This window comes from Akebia trifoliata, chromosome 3 (genome assembly GCF_017979445.1).
Source record: "Akebia trifoliata isolate Shusen 1 chromosome 3, ASM1797944v1, whole genome shotgun sequence".
Classification (NCBI taxonomy): domain Eukaryota; kingdom Viridiplantae; phylum Streptophyta; class Magnoliopsida; order Ranunculales; family Lardizabalaceae; genus Akebia; species Akebia trifoliata.
This window is the reverse complement of record NC_141377.1, coordinates 51,167,999-51,189,769: the sequence shown is the minus strand read 5'-3', so window position 1 is coordinate 51,189,769 and position 21,771 is coordinate 51,167,999. Positions and strand designations below refer to the sequence as shown.

General features: G+C 33.7%; 3 protein-coding genes and 1 pseudogene across 7 annotated transcripts in view; all 4 read right to left on the bottom strand.

The window, feature by feature from the left end:
• Window positions 1-21,771, bottom strand: part of LOC147407787 (disease resistance RPP13-like protein 4) — a 67,888-nt gene that overhangs the window by 22,675 nt on the left and 23,442 nt on the right. For 3 of the 4 annotated variants that reach the window (XM_086436539.1, XM_086436538.1, XM_086436537.1), the window contains exon 4: window positions 9,206-9,260. The gene's annotated coding sequence lies outside the window, so the exon portion shown is untranslated. Of the gene's footprint in view, window positions 1-9,205; window positions 9,261-9,369; window positions 9,551-21,771 lie in introns of those variants that run through there. The other variant, XM_086436540.1, reaches the window with a different exon arrangement.
• LOC147407791 (disease resistance RPP13-like protein 4) lies at window positions 298-1,317 on the bottom strand. The gene has a single exon (XM_086432634.1). It carries the CDS (start codon window positions 1,315-1,317, stop codon window positions 298-300), a length of 1,020 nt encoding a protein of 339 aa, XP_086288760.1.
• On the bottom strand, window positions 5,769-7,376 carry LOC147407790 (disease resistance RPP13-like protein 4). Its single transcript, XM_086432633.1, has one exon. It carries the CDS (start codon window positions 7,374-7,376, stop codon window positions 5,769-5,771), a length of 1,608 nt encoding a protein of 535 aa, XP_086288759.1.
• Window positions 12,201-21,679, bottom strand: LOC147407789 (azadirone synthase LFS-like; annotated as a pseudogene). Its single transcript, XR_015176891.1, has 8 exons — window positions 21,596-21,679; window positions 20,945-21,138; window positions 18,280-18,357; window positions 17,816-17,867; window positions 16,574-16,695; window positions 14,371-14,471; window positions 14,229-14,287; window positions 12,201-14,036 (listed from the first exon to the last, which is right to left on the bottom strand). The product of XR_015176891.1 is annotated as an azadirone synthase LFS-like (transcript).

The window sequence follows — 21,771 nt, the reverse complement described above, 5'->3', positions numbered from 1 at the left end:
TGTTGTTCAATAGCAACTCTCTCACTTTATAACATGGAAGAAACAAGCAAAGATGCTAAAAAAAATGCACAGAAGAGTACAGAGTCTGTTCTATGGTGAAAGAAAGCAAGAACATGCATACCAACGATAAAGCTTTCAATACACACACCGCATGATCTTAATCTTCAACATACTGATCAAAGGCTAGACATGCACTTGACCTAAAAAGAGAGAATAATACAATGGAGCCTTAATTTACAGAAGAATTGGAAGACTTAATGTAAATTAAAATAAAGAAGGCAAGAAATACATCACATATTATTCTTCTTTCTTCCTCCAAGTGCAAGTACCATCTTGGTCCACCTTGCAAGGGAGCAATGTCAACTTTGGACACTCCACAACTCTTAGGAGTTTTAAGTAGGGTATTGCTCTTTGCATTCTCGGCCACTCCTCTTCCAGTTCATCCAACTCCTTTAAAATTAAGAACTCCAATTTCCATACCTCTTCTTCATTCCTTCCAAAGAAGTCTGGATTCAAGTGAGCAATATTACCTTTAAAAATAGCAAGATGACGTAAATTGGGGAGAAAAGTCGGATTGAGCCAAACGGGTGCCCTTTTTCCTGGATAGGAACACAGATAAAGATCTGAAAGCTGGTGAAGCGGCGGAATTTCATAATCCACTATCTTTGAGAGTAGCTGATCATCACTGCAAGAGAATGAAAAACGTAGTGCTAAACACACCAATTGTGTGAGCTCTGACAACACCTTTAGCTCCCCTTCTTCTATTTTATCTGTTGTATCGAAGTCCAGAAAAAGTTGTCGGAGTTCAGTCAATTTCTTTAAACTAGAAAAATGAAACCCATCCCTGACTATTGAATTCAAAGGAAAACAGAAGATAGATAGTTGTTGAAGGTTTTCGATCTCCCTTGGGAGGCATTCTATAGACCAACAATTAGATAAGATCAAGATGCACAGTTTATCCAGAGATCCTAGATTTTTTGGCAATCTCTTTAAATTAGGACAATTAGCTAGACATAAAATTTGGAGGCTTTGAAGGTTTCCAATAGAATCTGGAAGTCTCTCCAATCCAGAGTGTTCTATCACAAGACTAACAAGATGCTGCAATGATCCTATCCCACTCAACCAATCTACTGGAGGGGGTTCAGATGACTCTTGGAAATAAATATTCAAAACCCTCAACCGTTTCAATTGGCACAGTTTTGATCCCAAATTTTGAATAAACTCCTCACTCTCTTTTACATCAATCCCTGTCACTGTCCGCAATGATTTGAAATTCATTTCTTCACTAAAGAAATTCATATCCACATTCGACAACATTCCTACTCGACGTGCTTGGCTACTAGCACTGCGTCAAAACAGTAAAATTTCGGCATTACTGTAGCGCTAAATTCGGCGGCCCAAATCCGTCGTTTATATTTCGTCGATCCACAGCCCACGTTTAGCCCATTAAATAATTCGACAGGCTTAGCCCATCGAATTCTTTTCCCTCGTTTTAACGTCTGAATTAACGAACTCTATAAGTCTCTCATCGTCTCCCTCTCTCTATCTCTTAATTAACGAACTCTGTAAGTCTCTCATCGTCTCCCTCTCTCATTCGAGTTTCTCTCGTCTCCCTCTCTCTATCTTGATCTCCCGATCTCTGTAAATCTCTCGTCTCCCTCTCTCTGTCTCGATCTCTGTAAGTCTCTCGTCTCCCTCTCTCTGTCTCGATCTCTCGATCTCTGATCTCTGATCTCTCCTCTCTCTATAACTCTCTCGATCTCTCGATCTGTATGTCTCTCGATCTCTCATCTCTCTGTATTGGATCTCTCTCTCACCTATTCGATTGATTGATACAGAAAATTACTGATCGTCTTCTTCGATTTAAGTTCAAATCGAAGAACTGAAGCTCAAATCCTTTGGATCTCGTCGTCATCTGCGTCTTCCAAGAACTGAAGCTCAAATCGAAGAACTGAGCTCAAATCCTTGATCTTCTCTTCCAGTAAGTATTCTTTTATTCATTTGGTTCTTTGAGATTTAATTTTGATCTGTTTAAGAAACTGTGAATTTGTAGATCTAAAATATGAGAATTGGTTATTCAAATACTGAAATTAACGGGTCTTCTTTGGGATTTTGAATTATTTACGTAGATCTGGCTGTTGATGTTTATCCAAGAATGTCTTTATGTTTTCGACTGATTGAGTGGCAAATTTTTCGAATGAGGTTTGATAACATTCCATGTCAAAACTTAATTTGTCTATCAATCTCCAATATTTTTTACTTTTTTTTTTTCTTCTGATTCACACAAGAAAAGTCACTGAATATATCATATTGCTTTTCATATTATCATATTAGATATTTTCCCCCAACATTGTTAGAAATGAGGATTACCACCAATGCCACTAGAATATGAGGCCAAAGACGACCCCTCATAGGATCGCCACAAGGACTTTTCATGGACGATGATCTCACCACCGAAAAATTTGGATACTAGCCAATGTGTCTGACCTAATTTTCTCTCCCAAAAGAGTAGAAAGGAAGAGAAGGTTGTAGTGGTTGTGGTTATGGTTTAGGTTTGCATGATAATGTAGTATTTATAAGGAGTGATGAAAGGCTTGGAGGAGAAGCTAGAAGCTGTCACAAGGAGTGAAAAAATTTAACCAAATTGGTTTTGATTAATATTCTTGTCAATTGACATGAGAACTTCACCTAGCTGGCTTGTTTTTAACATTTTATAATCCTTTAGATTCCCTACTTTTATGTTGATAATAATAAGTCACCTACTACATACATATTCAAATGCAACAAATAATACACTCTACTGCTTCATCATATACATCTTTAGAATATACAGTCTGTCTCTTCACTTTGACCATTTGTCCTTATTTAAAGAAAAATTATATTTTCTCTATTAGTTTCATTTTGGGGTTTTCTTATTTTTACCATATGTTTCTTTCTCAAAATAGTTTTAAGACATTCCTTACAATTACAAATTAAAAATTAAAAAACCAAAAAAAAAAAAAGTTTTTTCATACATATACAGGGCTGGGCAGTAGTAGTGTTGCAGTTAGGCACTGTGAGACAGTCATCCCAAGGTTCAGACCATTGGATTGGATGTTGATGAGATTGAAAATTCATGGTGTATCAATGTACACCTTAGTAAAATGCATCATAATCTCATTTGCTAACAGGAATTAAGTGTTTCTCTCACATTTTAAAAATTGATGGGCACTTCAGTCTTTGGCCTCATATTGAATGTTTTTATCATGTTGTTTTTGCATGATATTATGTGTTTTAAAAGGGTTGCAATTCATTCATATATGTGGATACACATATCATGTGAAGGAGTTATACTAACATAATCATATATATAGTTGAAAGGAAAACATATTTGACATACACAATTCCTTAAAATAAAATCTGAGGTTCGGTTAGAGTTGCTGAATGTGATAGGATTTCCTAGAGGTTCTGTTTATCATTAAAGGTATTGTTTAGTATGGTAGAAATTGTGTATGAATAGGTTTTGGTTGGGGTCAGGTCACAATACTCTGAATGGATGAATGTGTGATGAGATGGGCTGTTTTGAAGGGATAATAAATAAGGAAACTAGGTGGCTGTCTATATGAGACTGCTTGAAGAGGATATGAGAGGGTGATGGATGTATCAGATCTCAGCTTTAGGAGCTTTTGATGTTGCAAGCAGGGTTAGGGTACACATGAAAGAGGAGATTAAAAGTGAACTAGATTCTTACCAATTTATGGAGGCTAAGGTCTTGGGTCACATCAACCTCATACACCAAAGGAGGGAGAGGCGTTATGCCTCTCTAGCAATATAGCTGAAACAGAACTCCTGTTCTTATCATTATCATTAAAGCTCATCCCAAAAATTTGGTTCTTCCATTTGAGTGTGACTTTCAATTCAATGGAGAATTCACCACTTTTAAAAGTGGGGAATTAGTTGCTTTGTTGGTGGTTAATACATTGCTTTTGAAACTAATGAATTAGTCGTTATATAATCATCTTGCGCCGCACTGTTTATGGCATTTATATCATCCATTGGCATCAACCATGACTACGTTGCAATGTGTTATCCTCTAATTATAAGCTCAGTGGGAATTCTGGTTTGTCTAATTACCACACTTTTTGCCATCACAATTTACTCTCTTCAACTTTGGAACTGAGAAGGAAGTTAAAAACTGGTAATCTTCTTGGGTTTCAGTCATTTAGACAGTATAGGACATTTATGTTGTGTAACACTAAAATTTTATCTCCTTTGTTGTAAACTCAGGTACCTCTTTTTGTGTGTTTCAATTGGATTGTGGGCCGGTCTTGTTATCGGATACACTACTGAGTATTACACCAGCAATGCTTACAGGTGGTCATTCTCTTCAGAGTTACTTTTGTTATCCCCGATGTCGCTTGTCAATTGGCTAAGAAGATCATCTACCATTGTTGGGACCCATGCCCCTATGGGGCAGGCTTGCAATTGATGCCTATGGCCCTATAAGTGACAATGCTGGAATTTCCTATGATATTCCAAGATTTGGATATGGGATTTCCTATGCTGCTGCTGATATTGAGGCACTTTCCTGTGTACCATCTTCCAGCGATGAATCGGCCAACGACATCCTCACCCATTGTTCTTTTTCTCAAGAGGTGTGGTCACGTTTTCTTTCTTTATTCCAAATGTCATGGTATTTCCATCTTCGAGTCTAGCATTATTCCAATGTTGACATTTGAATGAAAAGTTGCTCAAGAAGAGAATCCTATCATCTCTAATCTTGTTTATTTTATCTATTTTTTCAGATTTTGGACTGTTTAGATGGGTGAATTTTATCTATGCAAACAGCAATCATTATGGTAGCCTAGGTGGTGGTCACTACTCTGCAAATGCAAAGGTAAGAGACGTAAACCAGAATCTGCTTCTATTTGGGATTTGTTGGTGTATGATTGAGAATTTGTAATTTGTTTTATCGAATGTGCAGCTACTTGAAGGGGACAGGTGGTACCATTTTGATGACAGTCACGTTTCTCCTATTAGTGGAGGTGAAATCAAGACATCAAGAGCTTATGTGTTGTTCTATCAGAGAGTTAAAGTTGAATCAGATAAAGGAGTGGATGAACAATCTCAGGTTCATTCTCCAAGCAATTAGAGCAGAGCACTAGATGGGATGATGAGAAGCAACTTCAAGACATGTACTTTGATGAAGTCAAGTTCAGCACGGATGCTTTCCAAGGAACTTGATCCGTTTTCATTTGGGAAAATGAAAACAGCAATGCCAAGTTCTATGGGATCATCTTCATGTAGTCAAACAACATTGATGTATGTGAACATGATCTCAGGAATTCTTACAATATGTGAGATTAAAATTTTGACTTATATAAGTAATATTTTTTTTTTTAAATCTTATTATTCTTTGATACTATGAATTGAATGCTTGAATACAAATTGGTGTGGATGGGATGTGAATGTCGATATGGATATGAATGTGTGATTGTTTTCGCCGGTATGGGTTGAAGACAAATGCATAAAAAAGAGTTTTCATTAGTTTTTAAATTAAGTCGTAAATATAGTATTCGACGGCCTAAAGCCGTCGAAATTCTGTTAAAAAAAATTCAAATTCGACAGTTTTGGACCTAAATTCGACGGTTTTTGGCCGTCTAATTTATAAAATTCGACGGTTTTGAGCCGTCGAATTTATAAAATTTTCTATGGTTCTTAACCGTCGAATTTTTTTTCGACAAGGCCAAATTCGACAGATCAATTCGACGGTCGAGGCCGACGAATAGTTACATAATTCGACGGTTTTGAGCCGTCGAATTTTGTGTATTTTCACGTAGTGTAGATGACTGTCCTCCCCCCCCATCACCGATGCAAATAAAATTTTCTTCCATTGCGATCCTTCTGATCATTTCACGTACCAAGTCATGTACTTTAAACACATAAAAATTTGAGCCAAGATGTTCCACCTGTCCATGCTGTAATAAACAACGACTAATTAATTCATCAAGATATTCTTTTCCAACTTCATATGCAGACCTTGAGTGTTCCCTTCCTCGAACAAAGCCCTCACCAATCCACCATTCAATAATTTGGAATGAATATATTTCACGATCTTCTGGAAATACGGCCAAACACAGCAAACATTGTTTCAAATGTGATGGAAGCTCATCGTAACTTAATTCTAGCACAGAAATGATGGGTTCACCTTTCTTATCCAACTCTACGTTCAAATCCTTAGATATTTTCCCCCACTCACTGGTCGAACTTCCTTTACTGATCATCATTCCTCCCACAACTTTGATTGCCAATGGGAGCCCTCCACATCTATCCACAATCTCTCGACCCATGTGCTCAAGCTTTGGATCCGGACACCGACCTCCTTCCCTTTCAAATGCTATTTTTGAGAATAATAACCAACTGTCCACATCAGAGAGAAGCTGAGGATGATGTATGCGTGTCTGAGTGGCTCCCATTGAAAGAGCTACATCCTCATTCCTAGTTGTAACAATGACACAACTAGTCCTTTGAGGCAAAATAGACTTCAAACTATTCCACCATGAGCCTTCATCTGGCCTCCATACATCATCAAGGATAACCAAACATTTCTTTCCCTCCAGCAACTGTTGTAGTTCCTTCAATAGATCATATAGATCCATATTTGCCAAGTCTCCAGGCCCAATAATTTTTTTCAACATATTCTTGATCAACTCTTCAAATTTGAATATTTGTGAAACAGTCACTAGCAAGACATGATCGAAGTAATTCTTTACATCACCATCATTGTGTATCTTTTGAGCAAGGGTGGTTTTGCCGATACCACCCATTCCAACAATTCCAATGATGTTCAGGAACACATGTGTTTTGAAGACCCAATACTTAATTTTCTTCGCATCATAGTCCAAACCCACTATTTCAGCATCATTCACCAACTCTGGGTATCTCAATGGTCGATTATTCGCTAAATGTTCCTCGTTCAGAAGGACAGAATTTGTAGGAAGGTAAAAACCCATCCTTTCTCTATGATTTCGAATTTCTTGATTTATCTCACCCAGCTTCTTTCCCATTTGATAACGGAATTTCCAGAATGAAGGAGAGCAATAGTGCTTGAATTTTGAAGCTCGTTTTCTTGTTTTTGAATTGAAAAATAACTCACAATCTGATATAATGTCCTCTACATCATATAGTAACTCTCTAAATTGTCCCACAACTGTCTTAAGAGGTTCCTTGTGGTCCTTCCTTCTCATTTTCTCCACACGTTTGATGTAGCTTTGTATCAACTGAAGCTCTTGATTCACGGCCTTAAACTGCTTATGGAACTCAAGCACATGAGAAGCTTCATTTTTTAGACTTTTGACCAATTTTTCTATGAGAACATTGATGACTGCATCCAACATCTTTCCTGCACATATAACAGATTTAAAATTGAAGTTCAAATCTATACCATAAAAAATAAAAAGAATAATCCATCATGGTATGTTTGTCTTCTAGGAAAATCAATTCTAAAGAGAAAGTGAATTTGCACACAGGGATGGAGCCATGATTTTGCCACCTCAACCCCCTAGATTTAGTGGTTTACATTGGATTTGAAAAATAAAATTGAACCAGATCTTGACTGTGAAGATGTACAGCCACTGAACTCCAAAATTTAAAATTTAAATCGAAAGATGAAAAATTGTATTTTCGCAATTATTTTTTTAGGAGTTCATAAAATTGTATGCTCCATATCCATTTGGTAGCCGATCATGTTTTTGGGTCCTTTGGTTCTTCGAAGATTAAAAAGGCATATAAATATAAATAAAAAGTGATGATAATATGACACGGTCTTGGTGCACGCCCTTGACGCATTTGCTCACATCCCAACAAACGTAGGACATGTGGCGCGAATGACATCAGGAATTGAAGGATTCTCTCTATTGCCCGCTGTCCACATATTTATTTTTTTAGATTTCAAATCTTAAAAAGGGTTGTTGGGCCCACATTGATTATCACATTTATAATCCCACAACACAGCCTTTTAGATTTCATCAAAATATTCATATTCAAAAATATATATATTAAAAAAATATTATTTTTCAAGCTTGATCCAAGGTGTTGAAAATGGACGACAAGATAGCACCCAAATTTAAAAATAAAATTTAACAGTGAAAAATAATTATTAATTTTTTTTTTAAGAGTTCATATAATTTTGTCCACTACAACTCCATTGCATCGGATCATATTTTTGAATGTCACAAAGTGATTAGATCAAAAAGTTTCTTTTTTCACTATGGACAGGAGAGAGAAATTAACGTCAAGGCATTAGCCAAAAACCGAGTCATATTATCAAAATTCATAAATAAATGAAAGTATGACATCTACCATAAATGTTTGATAAAATAATACTAAAGATGTGAATGCAAATTTTCTTCCTATTGGATATGATTAGGGTTGGCAATGGATCGATTTGGTACCGAATCAATACCAATCCAATACCAACCCGAAATTTTTTAAACGTGTACCCGATCCAATCGGATTAATACTTATTCTCAAATCGATCCGATCCGATCCAAACACATGCCTTACTTTCAAATTATCAGTGTTCAAAAAAATTTAAAAATATAAATCATATAAAATTTTTAAAAATCTACTTCTCAACTACAAATATAGAGGAAAACCAAAAAGACTAAAACATTTTGAAATTAAGAATATTAAAATATGTTCGGATCGGATTTTTTTCAAAGCAGATTGGGGTACATCCGAAAGCAATCCGAAATAGTATCGGATCTAAGATTTCAATCCGAATCCGATACGAAAATCTGATTTTTCATGCTTTTTTGGATCGGATTGGTTCTAACTCGTTTGGACATTGGGTATATTTCAGATCATTGCCAGCCCTAGATATGATCATAATTAGTTAATTTTTATATATTTTCGTATAAAACAAATATGTAGACAAAATCAATAATTTTTTGTTATTTATCAATGTGTTATAGAGGGTACTTATTTAAGTTTTGGAGAGTTGAAGAGACTCCAACATCCATAATGGGTTTGGGATCCTTCAAATAAGTGTTGGGTTGGGAGTAGCTCTGAATAGAATTCCAATTTTTAAATGGGTCTTGTTCTGGTAATAACAAATTGAGCTTATTCCAGGAATACACCATTAAAGTAATAAGTAATAACAAGGAAATAAATACATGACAGATTAAAGCTTGGGAAACTAAAAAGGTAAAACCAAATGACTTACAAGGGCTTATAGTTGCTTATGCCTTAGATTACTTTCCCTCTTTTTTGATATCCTCCTGCAAAGATCCAATTAGGTTATTTAATTATTGTTACCCAAAAAAAAAGAAAAAAATTTATTGTATAACAAGCGATATAATCAAAGCAAAGAAACTAAAAAAAACTTACTATGTGTATAGATAGAGTCATGAATTCTATTGTGGAAATGATAAGAGCTTTCAAATGCAATCGATACACAAACACATTTACACAGTGAGAAAAGTTTTAGAGAAGCAAGTTTTGTATCAGATGAGGTGAAGGTCGTCTTTAAAGTCAATTATTCCCCAGCTACAATTGTGATATTTTACAAGACATTATAATTTTTTTTTTTTTTTTTTTGTGGTTTCCTTTTCATTTAGGGTAGATGGGTCATTTCAAATTAATTCAAATGACTAGATACTCATTTGAAGATATTTTTAAAAGCTCTCTGTTAGAGTTGCTCTTCGATTGTCTTGATTGTATTTAAATCTCTTCAATTCATGACAGTAATAATGGTATTATAATAAATTGTCAAACTTGTCGAGAAATTTTTATTTATTTATAATAATCTTTACTATTATAATGGGAGAAGAGGAGAAGAAGTGGTTCGGCATCAAAATTTTAGTGGCTAAAAATGCCCTCACTTTTATATTTAAATTTAATATAATTAGGAGAAGAGGAGAAGAAGTGGTTCGGCATCAAAATTTTAGTGGTCAAAAATGCCTTTACTTTTATATTTAAACTTAATATAATTAGGGTCTTTTTGGTATTAAAAAAAAAAGTCAATTACGCTATTGCAGCCTACCGCCATATAACCACGTTATTTAATTTTTCAAATTACAAAAATATAATTTTTATTAAGTAATCTTTAAAAACCGTTTAATCAATATTTTTAATTACAAATAAGCCCTTTTGAATTGATACATGTAAGTTATGCCACCTTCTAGACTCTCACAACAGTGGTTTCCGCACATTAATAGTCAACAAATTGAGTATAAATGTGGGAACCAGGCCAAAAGCGTATGGACCATCTTAGCACATTAATACGATATTTTTATTAATAGTAAAAATACGGGTCTTATCATATCAAGTATGGTCTACAATCAAAGTTAAAAAGTTTCTCACCAATCAAAATGAAAATTTAAATTGGTTGCACGAGAAATAGTTAATTTTTAATGGGGATGAGATAAATAATTTAATAAATTGGGGGTGCAATAAGTTAAAGTTGGGGTGTCAATAGCAATTCTCTTTTTTCTTTTAATTGAAATATAATAAATAAGAAATTGGAGTGCCCATAGCAACACTTCAATTTTAATTTTTAAATGTATTTGAATAGTATTTTAAAATGATGAATAGTGATTTAAGAGTGGAATACGCATTGGATTAGAAAAGTGACTTGAGTGGTCAAAAATGCCCTCACTTTTATATTTAATTTTAATATAATTATGATATTTTTGATAAAAAAAAATCAAGAAAATTTCAATTACACTATTGCAGCCTACCACCATATAATCAAGTCATTTAATTTTTCAAAATACAAAAGTATAATTTTTATTATCTAATTTTTAAAAACCGTTTAATCAATATTTTTAATTACAAATAAACCCTTTTGAATTGATACATGGAATTTATGCTACCAATAATAGTTATACATTGCACTCTCTAAAAGAGTGAACTGTGTCAAAAGCGTGTGGACCATCTTAGTATTTCTTTTTCTTTCTTGAGAAGATTCATTAGGTGCCTTTGAAACATGATTTTAAAATTGTCCCAGTTTGAGGGCTGGCAATGGATCAATTTGGTACCAGATCAATACCTCTTTAGTTATGATTCAAATTTTTTTAATTATGTATCAATTCGAATGGATTAATGAATATGTGAACTGAATTTGATCAATTTCATTTCATTCTTAATCCGAAATCAATCCGATCCGAAGACATGTCTTTTTTGCAAATGATCAATGTTCAAAACATATCAAATCATGTTTGTTTTTTTTTTTTAAATCTACTTTCCAACTACAAATATAGAGCAAACCCAAAAGGACTAAAATGTTTTATCTATATATATATATATATATAGGGTTAGGTTCAAGGGACATATGAGAAAGCATATGTAAAAACAATGTAATATTTAAATTTTTTCAAAATATGGGTTAGAAATTTCGGATTGAGCTGATTTTTTGTAAGGATGATCTCTATGATGGGAAGATCATCCGGAAAAAAAATCAGTCAAATCTGAAACTTCTAACCCCATTAAAAGTGATTTGGAATGTGGACTATCGATTTTTTGCCAATTTTTGTCAATAATTTGTAAATCACTTTTGATGGATTCAGAAGTTTCTAATTGAGCTGATTTTTTGTGAGGGTGATCTTCTCGTCATAGTGACCATCCCTACTAAAAATCAGCTCAATCCAAAACCTCTAACCCATATTTTGAAAAACCATTGTTTTTTCATATGTTTATACAAATGGCCCTTGAACCGCCCCATATATATATATATATATATATATATATATATATATATATATATATATATATATATATATATAGAGAGAGAGAGAGAGAGAGAGAGAGATCCGAGTTCGATTCGAAAATTTAATTTTTCATTTTTTTTTTTTTTTTTATATTTTTTATCATATCGGTTTAGACCAATTCAAACATCGGATATATTTTGGATCATTGACAGCCCTAAGCTCAATATCATTAATGAATAGTAGAATTTTCCTCGAGAATAATCATTCACATTGACTGTTTCAAGATTTGATGACTTGGAGTTGTATTGAAAAAATTAGTTGATTCAATTAAACGTGGGCAAGTTACCTGGGTTTTATTATTTTTGATAAAAAAAAATTAATTTTCAAAATATGTATTGATTATATAAAAAGGAATATTATCTTCTCATCAATCATATTTTATGTAAAAATTTCTAATAATTTGACTATATATATATATATATATATATATATATATATCAAGTCAAACAATTTTTCTAATTTGATCTGAGATCATGTGGATGAAATTAGTTGAAATCAGCGTCCAATGATTTGAGCAAAATATCAAAATTTCATAAGAGGGTATTCAGCCATGCTAGTTCAATTCACTGAATTGAAATGACCAAAGTAGTACCATCCAACTCTTTAATGAAAGAAAAACAAAGGGACCGACTAGTTGCACACCACCCATTACCAATTGCACTCCATCACTTAAAAATTCCCCTTTGCACTCACTTTGGATGATTACGCTGCAAAAATAATTAAAAAATGTTGCCCTCCCTTTTTTTTTTTTTTTCTTCTGTTCTTCCTCAAATATGCCAAAAAGAAATTATTGTTAATTTGATAATTTTTCCAAAAAAATATTTTTTTGTTTCAAAACCATGTCTACAATGTTAGGTCCTCTTGAAATACACGGGTTTAATTTAAATTCTAAACAAATATTAGAAAATCAGTGCCTTAATTAAATTGGAGCCAAAGAGTATAGAAACAAAATAAATCACAAAACACAATGAAAGTTGAGCACGAGCAAAGAATACAAAACTACAAATAAAGCTTAAACCCTAAAAGATTAGGTATTAGAGTGCAAGCAATAGGCTAAAATAGAGGTTATAAAAATACAATAACAAAAAGCCTTATCCCCAAGATTTGAATTCGGCTAAACGAATCATGTTCCTTCATTTTACTCTGTCCAAAGCCAAGTTTTATGTTATTAAAAGTCAGTTCATATATACTTTCACTATCTCCATCAACATTCTTCATATATTCTTTTAGTTCTAACTAAGCATGTGATCGGCTTTCATTAAACATTCCTTAACCATCTTAGTTGACTTTCTATTAGCTCATCACCTATTGAAGCTACTCTGATATTTTTCCGGATGCATTTGTTTCTAATTTTATCTTTATTTCCTAATCTTTCCACTAATTCATCTTGACATCCTCATCTTTGCTATGTTCAATTTATTAACATGATGGTTCTTAACCGTCCAACATTTAAACATTGTTGGTCTTACAACTATATGGTAAAAAAATTCTTTAATTTGATTGGTATGTATCTATCACACATCATACCTCCAAATTAACCATCCAACTCTGATTTTATAAGCAACATTTTCCTCAATCTGTCCATCTTTATGCATAATAGACTCGAGATAATGAAACTGGTCACTCCGGGGTATTTCTAGACCATCAAGTTTTGTTGACTATTCCCACTATTGGGAGTCATTACTAAATTTATACTCCATATACTCAATCTTGGTACTACTTATTCTAAAGCCTTTGGGTCCAACATCTCTCCACAATATTAGTTTTGTGTTGATTCCGTCTCTAGTATCCTCAACTAATACTACATCATTTGAAAACAATAGACACCAAAGTTAATGCTCTTGAACATGATCAATTATTTCATTATTACTAAGCAAACAAACAAGGACTCAAAGTTCATCCTTGATCTTGAAAAATTATAAATGGGAAGTCAAAGATGTGAGAAGCGTCTGATTAGATCAAATTTTTCGCATAATCAATGTCATAGCGGAGGAGGTACCCATCCAGATGAGTTTTCCGCTCCTTGCAGTCTATTATGCTATAAGAAAGAGTTTTTCTATCTCATTGTTTAGTTTTTAAAATCATATTACCGAAAATTTCGATTCTTCATCCTAAGATTTCTTTGGCTTTCTAATAATTTATTGAAAAGTATGACTTAAGTCCCCAACATAGGGAAATAGTTTCTTCATTTTGAAAAGAAGAAAGTCCTACACTAGAATGAGATTACCTCCAACAGGATAAGATACAAGAACTTAAAAAGCCAAAACAACATGACTATTAATCTCCCTGCACACACATAGAGAAAATGGGAGGATTCCCCATTGGATCAGGCCTTTAGTGTTAAAAGGTTTACAACATTTAGAGTCCATGATCATGGTAAATAAGAGTGAAACCTCGTTTTAATCCTTGTTGAAATCCAAACATCAGTAATATTTTCATTAACTGATCTACATAAAAATCTTGTAGTTAGGGACTCACCCATTGACATGATGCACATCCTCCCAGATATGCGGTTGCTTATCCTTTTCCTTGCAAATCTGTCAAAAAAAAGATGAAAGATGGACTCAACCATAAACATTTAAAGGGATAAATGATCACATTGTTATGAAGCCAGACATGCCTGAAGTCCACCGAACCCAGCAGTTGCCAGAAGAGTGATCATTCCATAATCTGGATGAGCAGAAGCACCAAATGTTTCCTCATTCAAAGAAGCTAGTTCACCTGAAATGAAAATTAAGATGCAAACCTGCCATCAACAGATTACAACTTCCTTGAACTGGCATCTACTAATTAAAACCTCTCCAATGGTGCTAGTTAACATGGCTTCTTAAGTAAGAGATTGATGTTTGGGGGGTGGGAGGAATTGAAACCCAAATATAAGTCTAGGAAACTCAACACCTTTTTTTTTTTCCTTTATCGGTAAGCTGGGGTTTAAAGGGTCCCTCCCTTTTTATTAAAATAAGCTAACAAGAATAATTAAATGTAATGTCATCAAATAAAATACTCGGAAGCTTGTGAGGGATGTTTTCATCATCCTCAATTACATAGAAATTTTCCTCAATAGGAAACTCAACACCTTGGTTCGTCATATGGATTGAAACAGAGTAGGCATCCTTACACTAGTTTTTAACACCTCTATTTGCAATATGACTGATGGAGACTCTACCTGTTCATGTCACTTTTACATTCATCAAAGTTAAGCTAAATAAGCCTTGTGTCATTTAAGTAATAAAAATCAAATAAAGCGCTGACTTGTCATAGCCAAATTAACCTATGATCCTAAATGTGCTTAGGGTGAAAAGTATGGAAATTGGGGTATTAAAAAATTCTGTGATTTTCACACTAAAAGGCAAAAAAAAAAAAAAAAGTTAATAATAACAACAAATAAATCTTGTGTAAAAGCATTATAAAACTGTATATAAGATGCATTTACAGTAGTTAAAAACCTATATGTACAAAAGGAATATCAGATTAAAGAGAAAGAGGTTTTACCAAAATGCAACTTCAAAGTACACAAAATGATAATGGTTTTTTTTAAATTGTTTTTAACCATTACAATTTTTTTACTCAAACCCCTACAGAGAATTTTTGTTTTGCAACCTAAATCCTCCCAAAGCAAGAAAACATTGAAGAAAATGGGAGTAAAAATGTGCGAAAATATTTAATATGCTATAAAGTTTTGAATCTGATCGGTACAATTTACCACAATCTTAGTCCTAAACTTCAATTTGTCAGGTCACAAGTCAACAAAAATTAGGAACATTTTTTTGAAAAAGAAATACCTGTCAACTTTAAGATAGTGTTATAAGGGCTGGGTTCCCTATTAAAGATTGTGTTAATGAGCTAAGTTGACGAGTCAAGCACCACACACAAGTTTCTACCAGTTTTCGTGGAGTTCACAGCTCAGTTGTGGGTCGAGAGCTGCTGTCCTTCTATGGAATTTTTTTTGGTCATCAACAAAAAAATTTTAAAAAAATGTCATAGAAACTTGATTCATTTGGTCCCACCGATCCTGTAAGTATTTAATCCGCCATATGGCAATATAACATCCCTATAAAGTGGGCTGATTGTTAGATTTGATCTTTTTTCCTCATGAGCTTTGCGATCAACAAACAGATGAAAAGCATCGGACCCAGGCTCATGGGGAGATAACACTCAAATCAAAGGTTATTTATATAAAAAAAACACTCAAATCGAAGGCTACAATTTGATATCTGGTGTGTGGGTGGGTTGAACAAAACAAGGGAAAAACTTACATGGGATCAATGTGTAAAAATGTTAGCCATGTGGCTCCAAAGTGACTTATGCAAAAGGAAACACCTACTTTCATGTGTATTTATGGGCAAGCTGACACCTCGATGGTTTACTGTCTTTGGGCACTGAAATAATTATTGCTTCAGGGTTTAGGAATTTAATGCTAGTTTAGAAGTGGAGAAGAAACCAGTATAAAAGGCGATACTTAAATTTTTCAACGTTACTTTTTAGGAAGAAAATCTAGGCTATAAGATAAAAAGTATAGTAGTTTTTTAATCAGAAAAAGAATCAAATATTAAAAGCAGCAGAACAAAAATATACGACAGCAAACGATAAGTTAGATGGCCCATACTTCTAGTACAAGGCTAATAACTTATCATCTAGTATGAGGCTAATAAGATGGACTTAATATAAGTGACAAAGAAGGGTGTAAAAAATAAACTACCTTTCCACAAAATAACGTCTTACACAAGTTCAAGAAACTGTTTTGTACTCATACAAAATGGTTGTATGGAAAGAAATTGTAATAGACAAACAAACAGAAATGAGGCAACATAATGCTCTCTAACCTGGATAGCGTAATAGACGGACAAATCCCATTGCTTCATGAAATGCCCCTAATTTCTCAAAGAAGCTTTCGTCCAAGCTCAAAGCCAAAGCAATCAAAGAGATTAGCCTTTTCCCAATAGATCTGAGGAAGAAAGACCCAATAGTTGTTATTTCCATAACCTTGTTAACACACAAAAGTTTCATCTCCTCAAATGAAGGAACCATTTGCATAAACAGTCTTTTTGTCTCAGTCTGATGATATCTAGAAAGTGATATAAGTGGTCTAGGGCTTAAATATTACTCACAACTTAACCTAGATAAACTATTTAGATGCACTATCCAAATATGTAGGTAATAGATACAATATGAGTCTTTCGACCATATTACCTAAAAATAAGTTCAACCAAAATAATTTCCTATGCTCAAAGATAGGAGTAAATGAATCAAAAAAATAAAAAAAGATGGCCAATAAAGTCAACAATGAAAAAAAATAAGCAAATCCCAAAGAACTCTCAAATGAAGAAATTAATGGTCCAGTCTCGAGGTAAGTCTCCGCTAGTTGAAAAAAATGAGATATATTGACCAAAATGGTATGAGGAAAACCGAGACAATGGCAATGAAAATACAGACATATTGAAACAAACCCCGAATGTCTCATTTCACTTACCCTCCAGAGTGTAATTGACACTTTGTTAAACCATTTATCTTGAGAATATCCAAGAATGGTTTCCATTGAATGAATAATGGATCCGGATCCTTTCAAATAGGCATGAATGATCAAATGAAACAAAGCTACTTTATACAACCCCATACCAAAATCTAACGTAAGTACAATTGAGACACTGTATAATAGGCTAAACTTTCTTAATGTCTCCGTGAAAAGAGCCAAAGTAGCTCTTAATGGTATTGTTATTATACCAATCAAATAAATTAAATTCATCATGTAAGGTACGATTATGAAAAAAGGAAGAGCCGAGCTATAAAAAAAATCCCCTCTGCTACCATAGTAGCAACATGTATAAGAACCAAAGTAGGAGCAGACCTCTCTAAGCCATCAGGTGACCTTACATGAAGAGCGAGTTATGAAGATTTAGCAACTATACCTTCGAACCATGTTGCATAAGTTTATTAAAGTTTGAACGGATACCACCAAGAATGAAATACTCCAAAGTCAATAGAAGAATGTTGGTTAATTTTCATCTACACTTGCAAAACATACAACATAAAAGAAATAGGAAAAACTAATGGAACATCCAACTTACAATACTTTCTCATAATAAGATTCCATTATTGATCTCCAAGACGGTAAAGCTTCTAGAAATTTCATAACCAAGACAACATCAAACATTGTGCTCGGGAAAATTATGTATTGAATCCATAAATATGTATTGCAAATTAAAAAAACATTCTCAATTGAATATCAAGCAACGCAACAAGTAAATCGACGAAGAACATAAAAGTTTCATAAGAAAAAACACTGGTTCACATAAAATACAGTTAATATAATATTAGCATTCTAAATGTATAAAAGTGGTCAGGAATATAGTTTAAAAAGATTAATCAAGCATACAAGCCATATTATTGAATATTTTCTTCACTACAGAAAATTCTTGAGGGTGTGAAAAGATATAACGGTTTACAAATTGAGAGTACGGTTCTCGATGCAAAGGAGTTTTTATATATCTCGACAACCATGTAAGGTAATGAGGATAAGTACAAATAATACCTTCAGAAGGCCATTGATTCAGATTACTCTGTTTTGCACCTTCAATTGGACCAATGTAGAAACCCTCCTTTAAATCACCTATTTTACAATCACAAGAGAGGAAAATTAAGTTTGACTACTCACTCCATTTTCGTTGGACTTACTAAAAATGGACCAAAAAATAGTTAATGAAATACTGTGTGTGTGCCCATGCATGTGTGTGTGTGTGTATGTGTGTGTGTGTGTGTGTGTGTGTGTGTGTGTGTGTGTGTGTGAGAGAGAGAGAGAGAGAGAGAGACAGAAATTATTTGATGGATTCTAATAATGCAAAAGAAAAAAAAAAGGATCTATAATATATATAAAAGAAATGGTCATCCTCCCAAAGTTGCATGTAAAATTATTGTGCATATTTAAATGCTTGAAAAAGAATTCTATGGAATGGTAGTTAGTGAAGAAATCATATTTTGAGATTTGAAGCTCAGCAAAGACATAAATTTTTATGGATATGGCATATGGGTTGAAAAGATTGATTATTAACAATGCTCCTATTGGTAAATATTTGTTGAAGAAAAGAATGTGCAACATTGAACATAAGTTTGATGTTCCCAATCAAAATTTTGAATAGGCAAGAGGTCACAACGATGTATGGTGTGAAAGTCTGGAAAAGGGTTATGGAGATTCATGATGAATTTTTTTGATAGGTAAATGCTTGGTTAATGGTTAGTGGTTAGCATAAGAAGTATGGGTTCAAGTGGGTTCGAACCAGGGACGTGGGAACAACTCTCCACACGTCTTAACACTTAGCTAAGAGGTACTTATTTCAAGATTCATGATGAATTAATTGTGGGTACCAAATTTTAAGGTAAGAAGCAATGGAAATTTTAGGTGGTAAAGTCTTCGGGTGATGATACCAAAGACCTTGGTTGAAATTCTGCCAACACTGAATTACTGAATTCGTTAAAAACAAGTTTACTGATAAATAAAAATAATAATAAATAAATAAATAAAATGCTTTTGGGAGGATGCCTGGTGTGGTGTTGGCAAGTTTGCAATGCTAGTTCTCATCTTTAGCTAATGGTGAATGACTATTTGCTAAAAGAAGTAATGAAGTGTTGAGGAGACAATGTAAGTAATCGTATTGGAGCATAATGTTGAATGTGCAATTTCCTAATACTTTGGGGAATTTTTTCCCTATTTTTGTAACTTTCCTTACATAGTAATGCAATACATATTTGTTTCATCTCACAAAACAAAACAATGCCAAGAATCCCATCTATCAACCGCTCCCCTTGTACTAAGAGTGATCAATTTCCTTATGTTTGTTCTTTATTAGATATCATTCTAGATAAGTAGTTGAATGGAATGGCAAAAGAGGAGAGGCTAGGGAGGAGTTTTCCTATCCTTTTCAATATATTAATAAACTACTTTCTCAAGAGCCGAGAAAACAACATATCTGAATCCCTACTATAGATGTTGAATGAATGTCCAATATTACTCCCCATACAGCCCGATTACTTGGTCACCAACCCTCCACTGCCTTCTCCATGAACTTCTTACCGATTGGTGGAACTATCATGCCAAGGGAGTGCAACCGAAATCATTTATCCCAAGATTTTACTACCTTTATTTCAGTTTTCTCTCAGGAATCTCTTCTGCATCAATGGTGGGAGTGACAAACTTCTGAATCAAAAAGCCTTGTCCTTGAATGAAATCCTTCATCTCCAAACTAAGTTTTGAAAGTTGTGATTCCCTAATTGATAAAAGAGGCTGATAGGATAAAGCTCTCGAAAATACCAAAAGTAGAGGTGAGGCAATTTCTTCCATCTTCATATCGATCAGCTAGACCCAGTTAGGCAAAGTGATAGAGTAAAGAAGAAAGAATTCATTTCAGGCAGTTAAGTAATATAGACTTCAACTATGGAAAAAACACAAGTGAAGTACTCTCATGAAGAAAAAAGAAAGTGACCAAATACAGATGCAACACAAGGGATATAGCATGCTTAACCTTCAAGAGGTTAGTGATCAATAAATCAATGCATAACTACCAATTTGTATATAATAAAAACATAAAAGAAATAAAGAACAAAGAACTAAACTTTAGCTTAAAAGAAACAAACACATGATTCTGAAATACGAATGCTACATAAAGTTACATGAATTTTCTTGAAACTACAATAGAAATGGCTTTTTAAATTACTACATGACACACATTTCGGTCAATCCAAAGTATCCAATTGATGGGTCTCATCTCGGTCATCAGAATTGGTGGGAGGGGGGACTAAAGTGCATAAATGTGATTTGCATTGCGTTGATCTCATCTAGATTAGAGCCATCAATTGGACGGTCATGATTGATACACTTGTACGCTACAAGACAAGAAAATGGGCCAAGAACGATAGCTCAGTTGGTTTGACACATTGCAAAGCAACTTTGAGTTCATGGGTTCTAATCCATCTTACCCATCCAATGAAAATAGAAAATAGAGAACAATGGCTTGTATATAAAAAGGCAAAGACATATAAATCCTTTTCAGGAGCCATAAGTAGAAAATTGGGATCAAAACACCGCCTTCAAACTTAAACCTACAATTAAAAATAAAAAAATAAAATTTAAAAAGAGGAAAAAAAACAGAAGCCATAAATGACAAATGAGAGACTTAAGTGTAGTATAGATTACAAAAACAAACCTCTAGATTTCACCAAAAAATTGAGGTTCTCAGCATACAAGGGCGTGTAACCTCTATGATCTTTACACATCAATTTCATCTTCTCTTGCAGTGGAAGCAAGAAAAACTTCTTACTCTCATCAAAAAACTTTCTTTTGCAACTCCTCCTCAATCCCATGATTCACAAGGTAAAAGAAACCATAGTCCACACATGCCTGAAATATACATTTACACATTAAATCATTTAAACACAATCTAACCGCCTCTTCAAGAAAACTTACTTCAAAATTCAACTAATCGAAGAGCACAAACTAATTTTAAATTAAAAATAAAATAAAATTGGGGGGGCTTTCTGATCACCAATTTGTGCAGAAACAATGTATCTTTAAGAACTTTTAAAATAGAAACAAAATCACCAATTTGAACGTTTTAATTAAAAGCTTCAACACAGAAGAATTTAGTTAGTCAAATTAAAAGTTAAAACAAACAAAAAAAATACTTTCAAGGTAAATAATGTCTTTATGGATCATTAAAATTTTCTGAGAAGTATATTTTGTCCCAAAAAAAAAAAACTCAAAAAACATGCCTTTTTTGCCCTAAAGAGGTAGAGACGAACAAGAATTTAACAGAAGATGTGTGTAAATCCAGAAATCTAGGGTTTCAAGAAGAAACCTGACGAATCGATTTAGCGGTCGAGACGCGATCAGAAGAGCACAAGTCGATGAGAGGAAGTTCCGCCATTTTTAATTTTCCTTTCTTTTTCTTGTGTTTCCATGGTTTATACAGTAGCAGTACTGAGTACTGTAGAGATGACTACTGGAAGTGTTAGTTGGACGAAAATGCCCTCA

What these genes read in the sequence shown, in the direction of transcription:
- LOC147407791 (XM_086432634.1), bottom strand. Translation starts at nt 1,317, where the DNA reads ATGTTGTCGAATGTGGATATGAATTTCTTTAGTGAAGAAATGAATTTC.
- LOC147407790 (XM_086432633.1), bottom strand. Translation starts at nt 7,376, where the DNA reads ATGTTGGATGCAGTCATCAATGTTCTCATAGAAAAATTGGTCAAAAGT.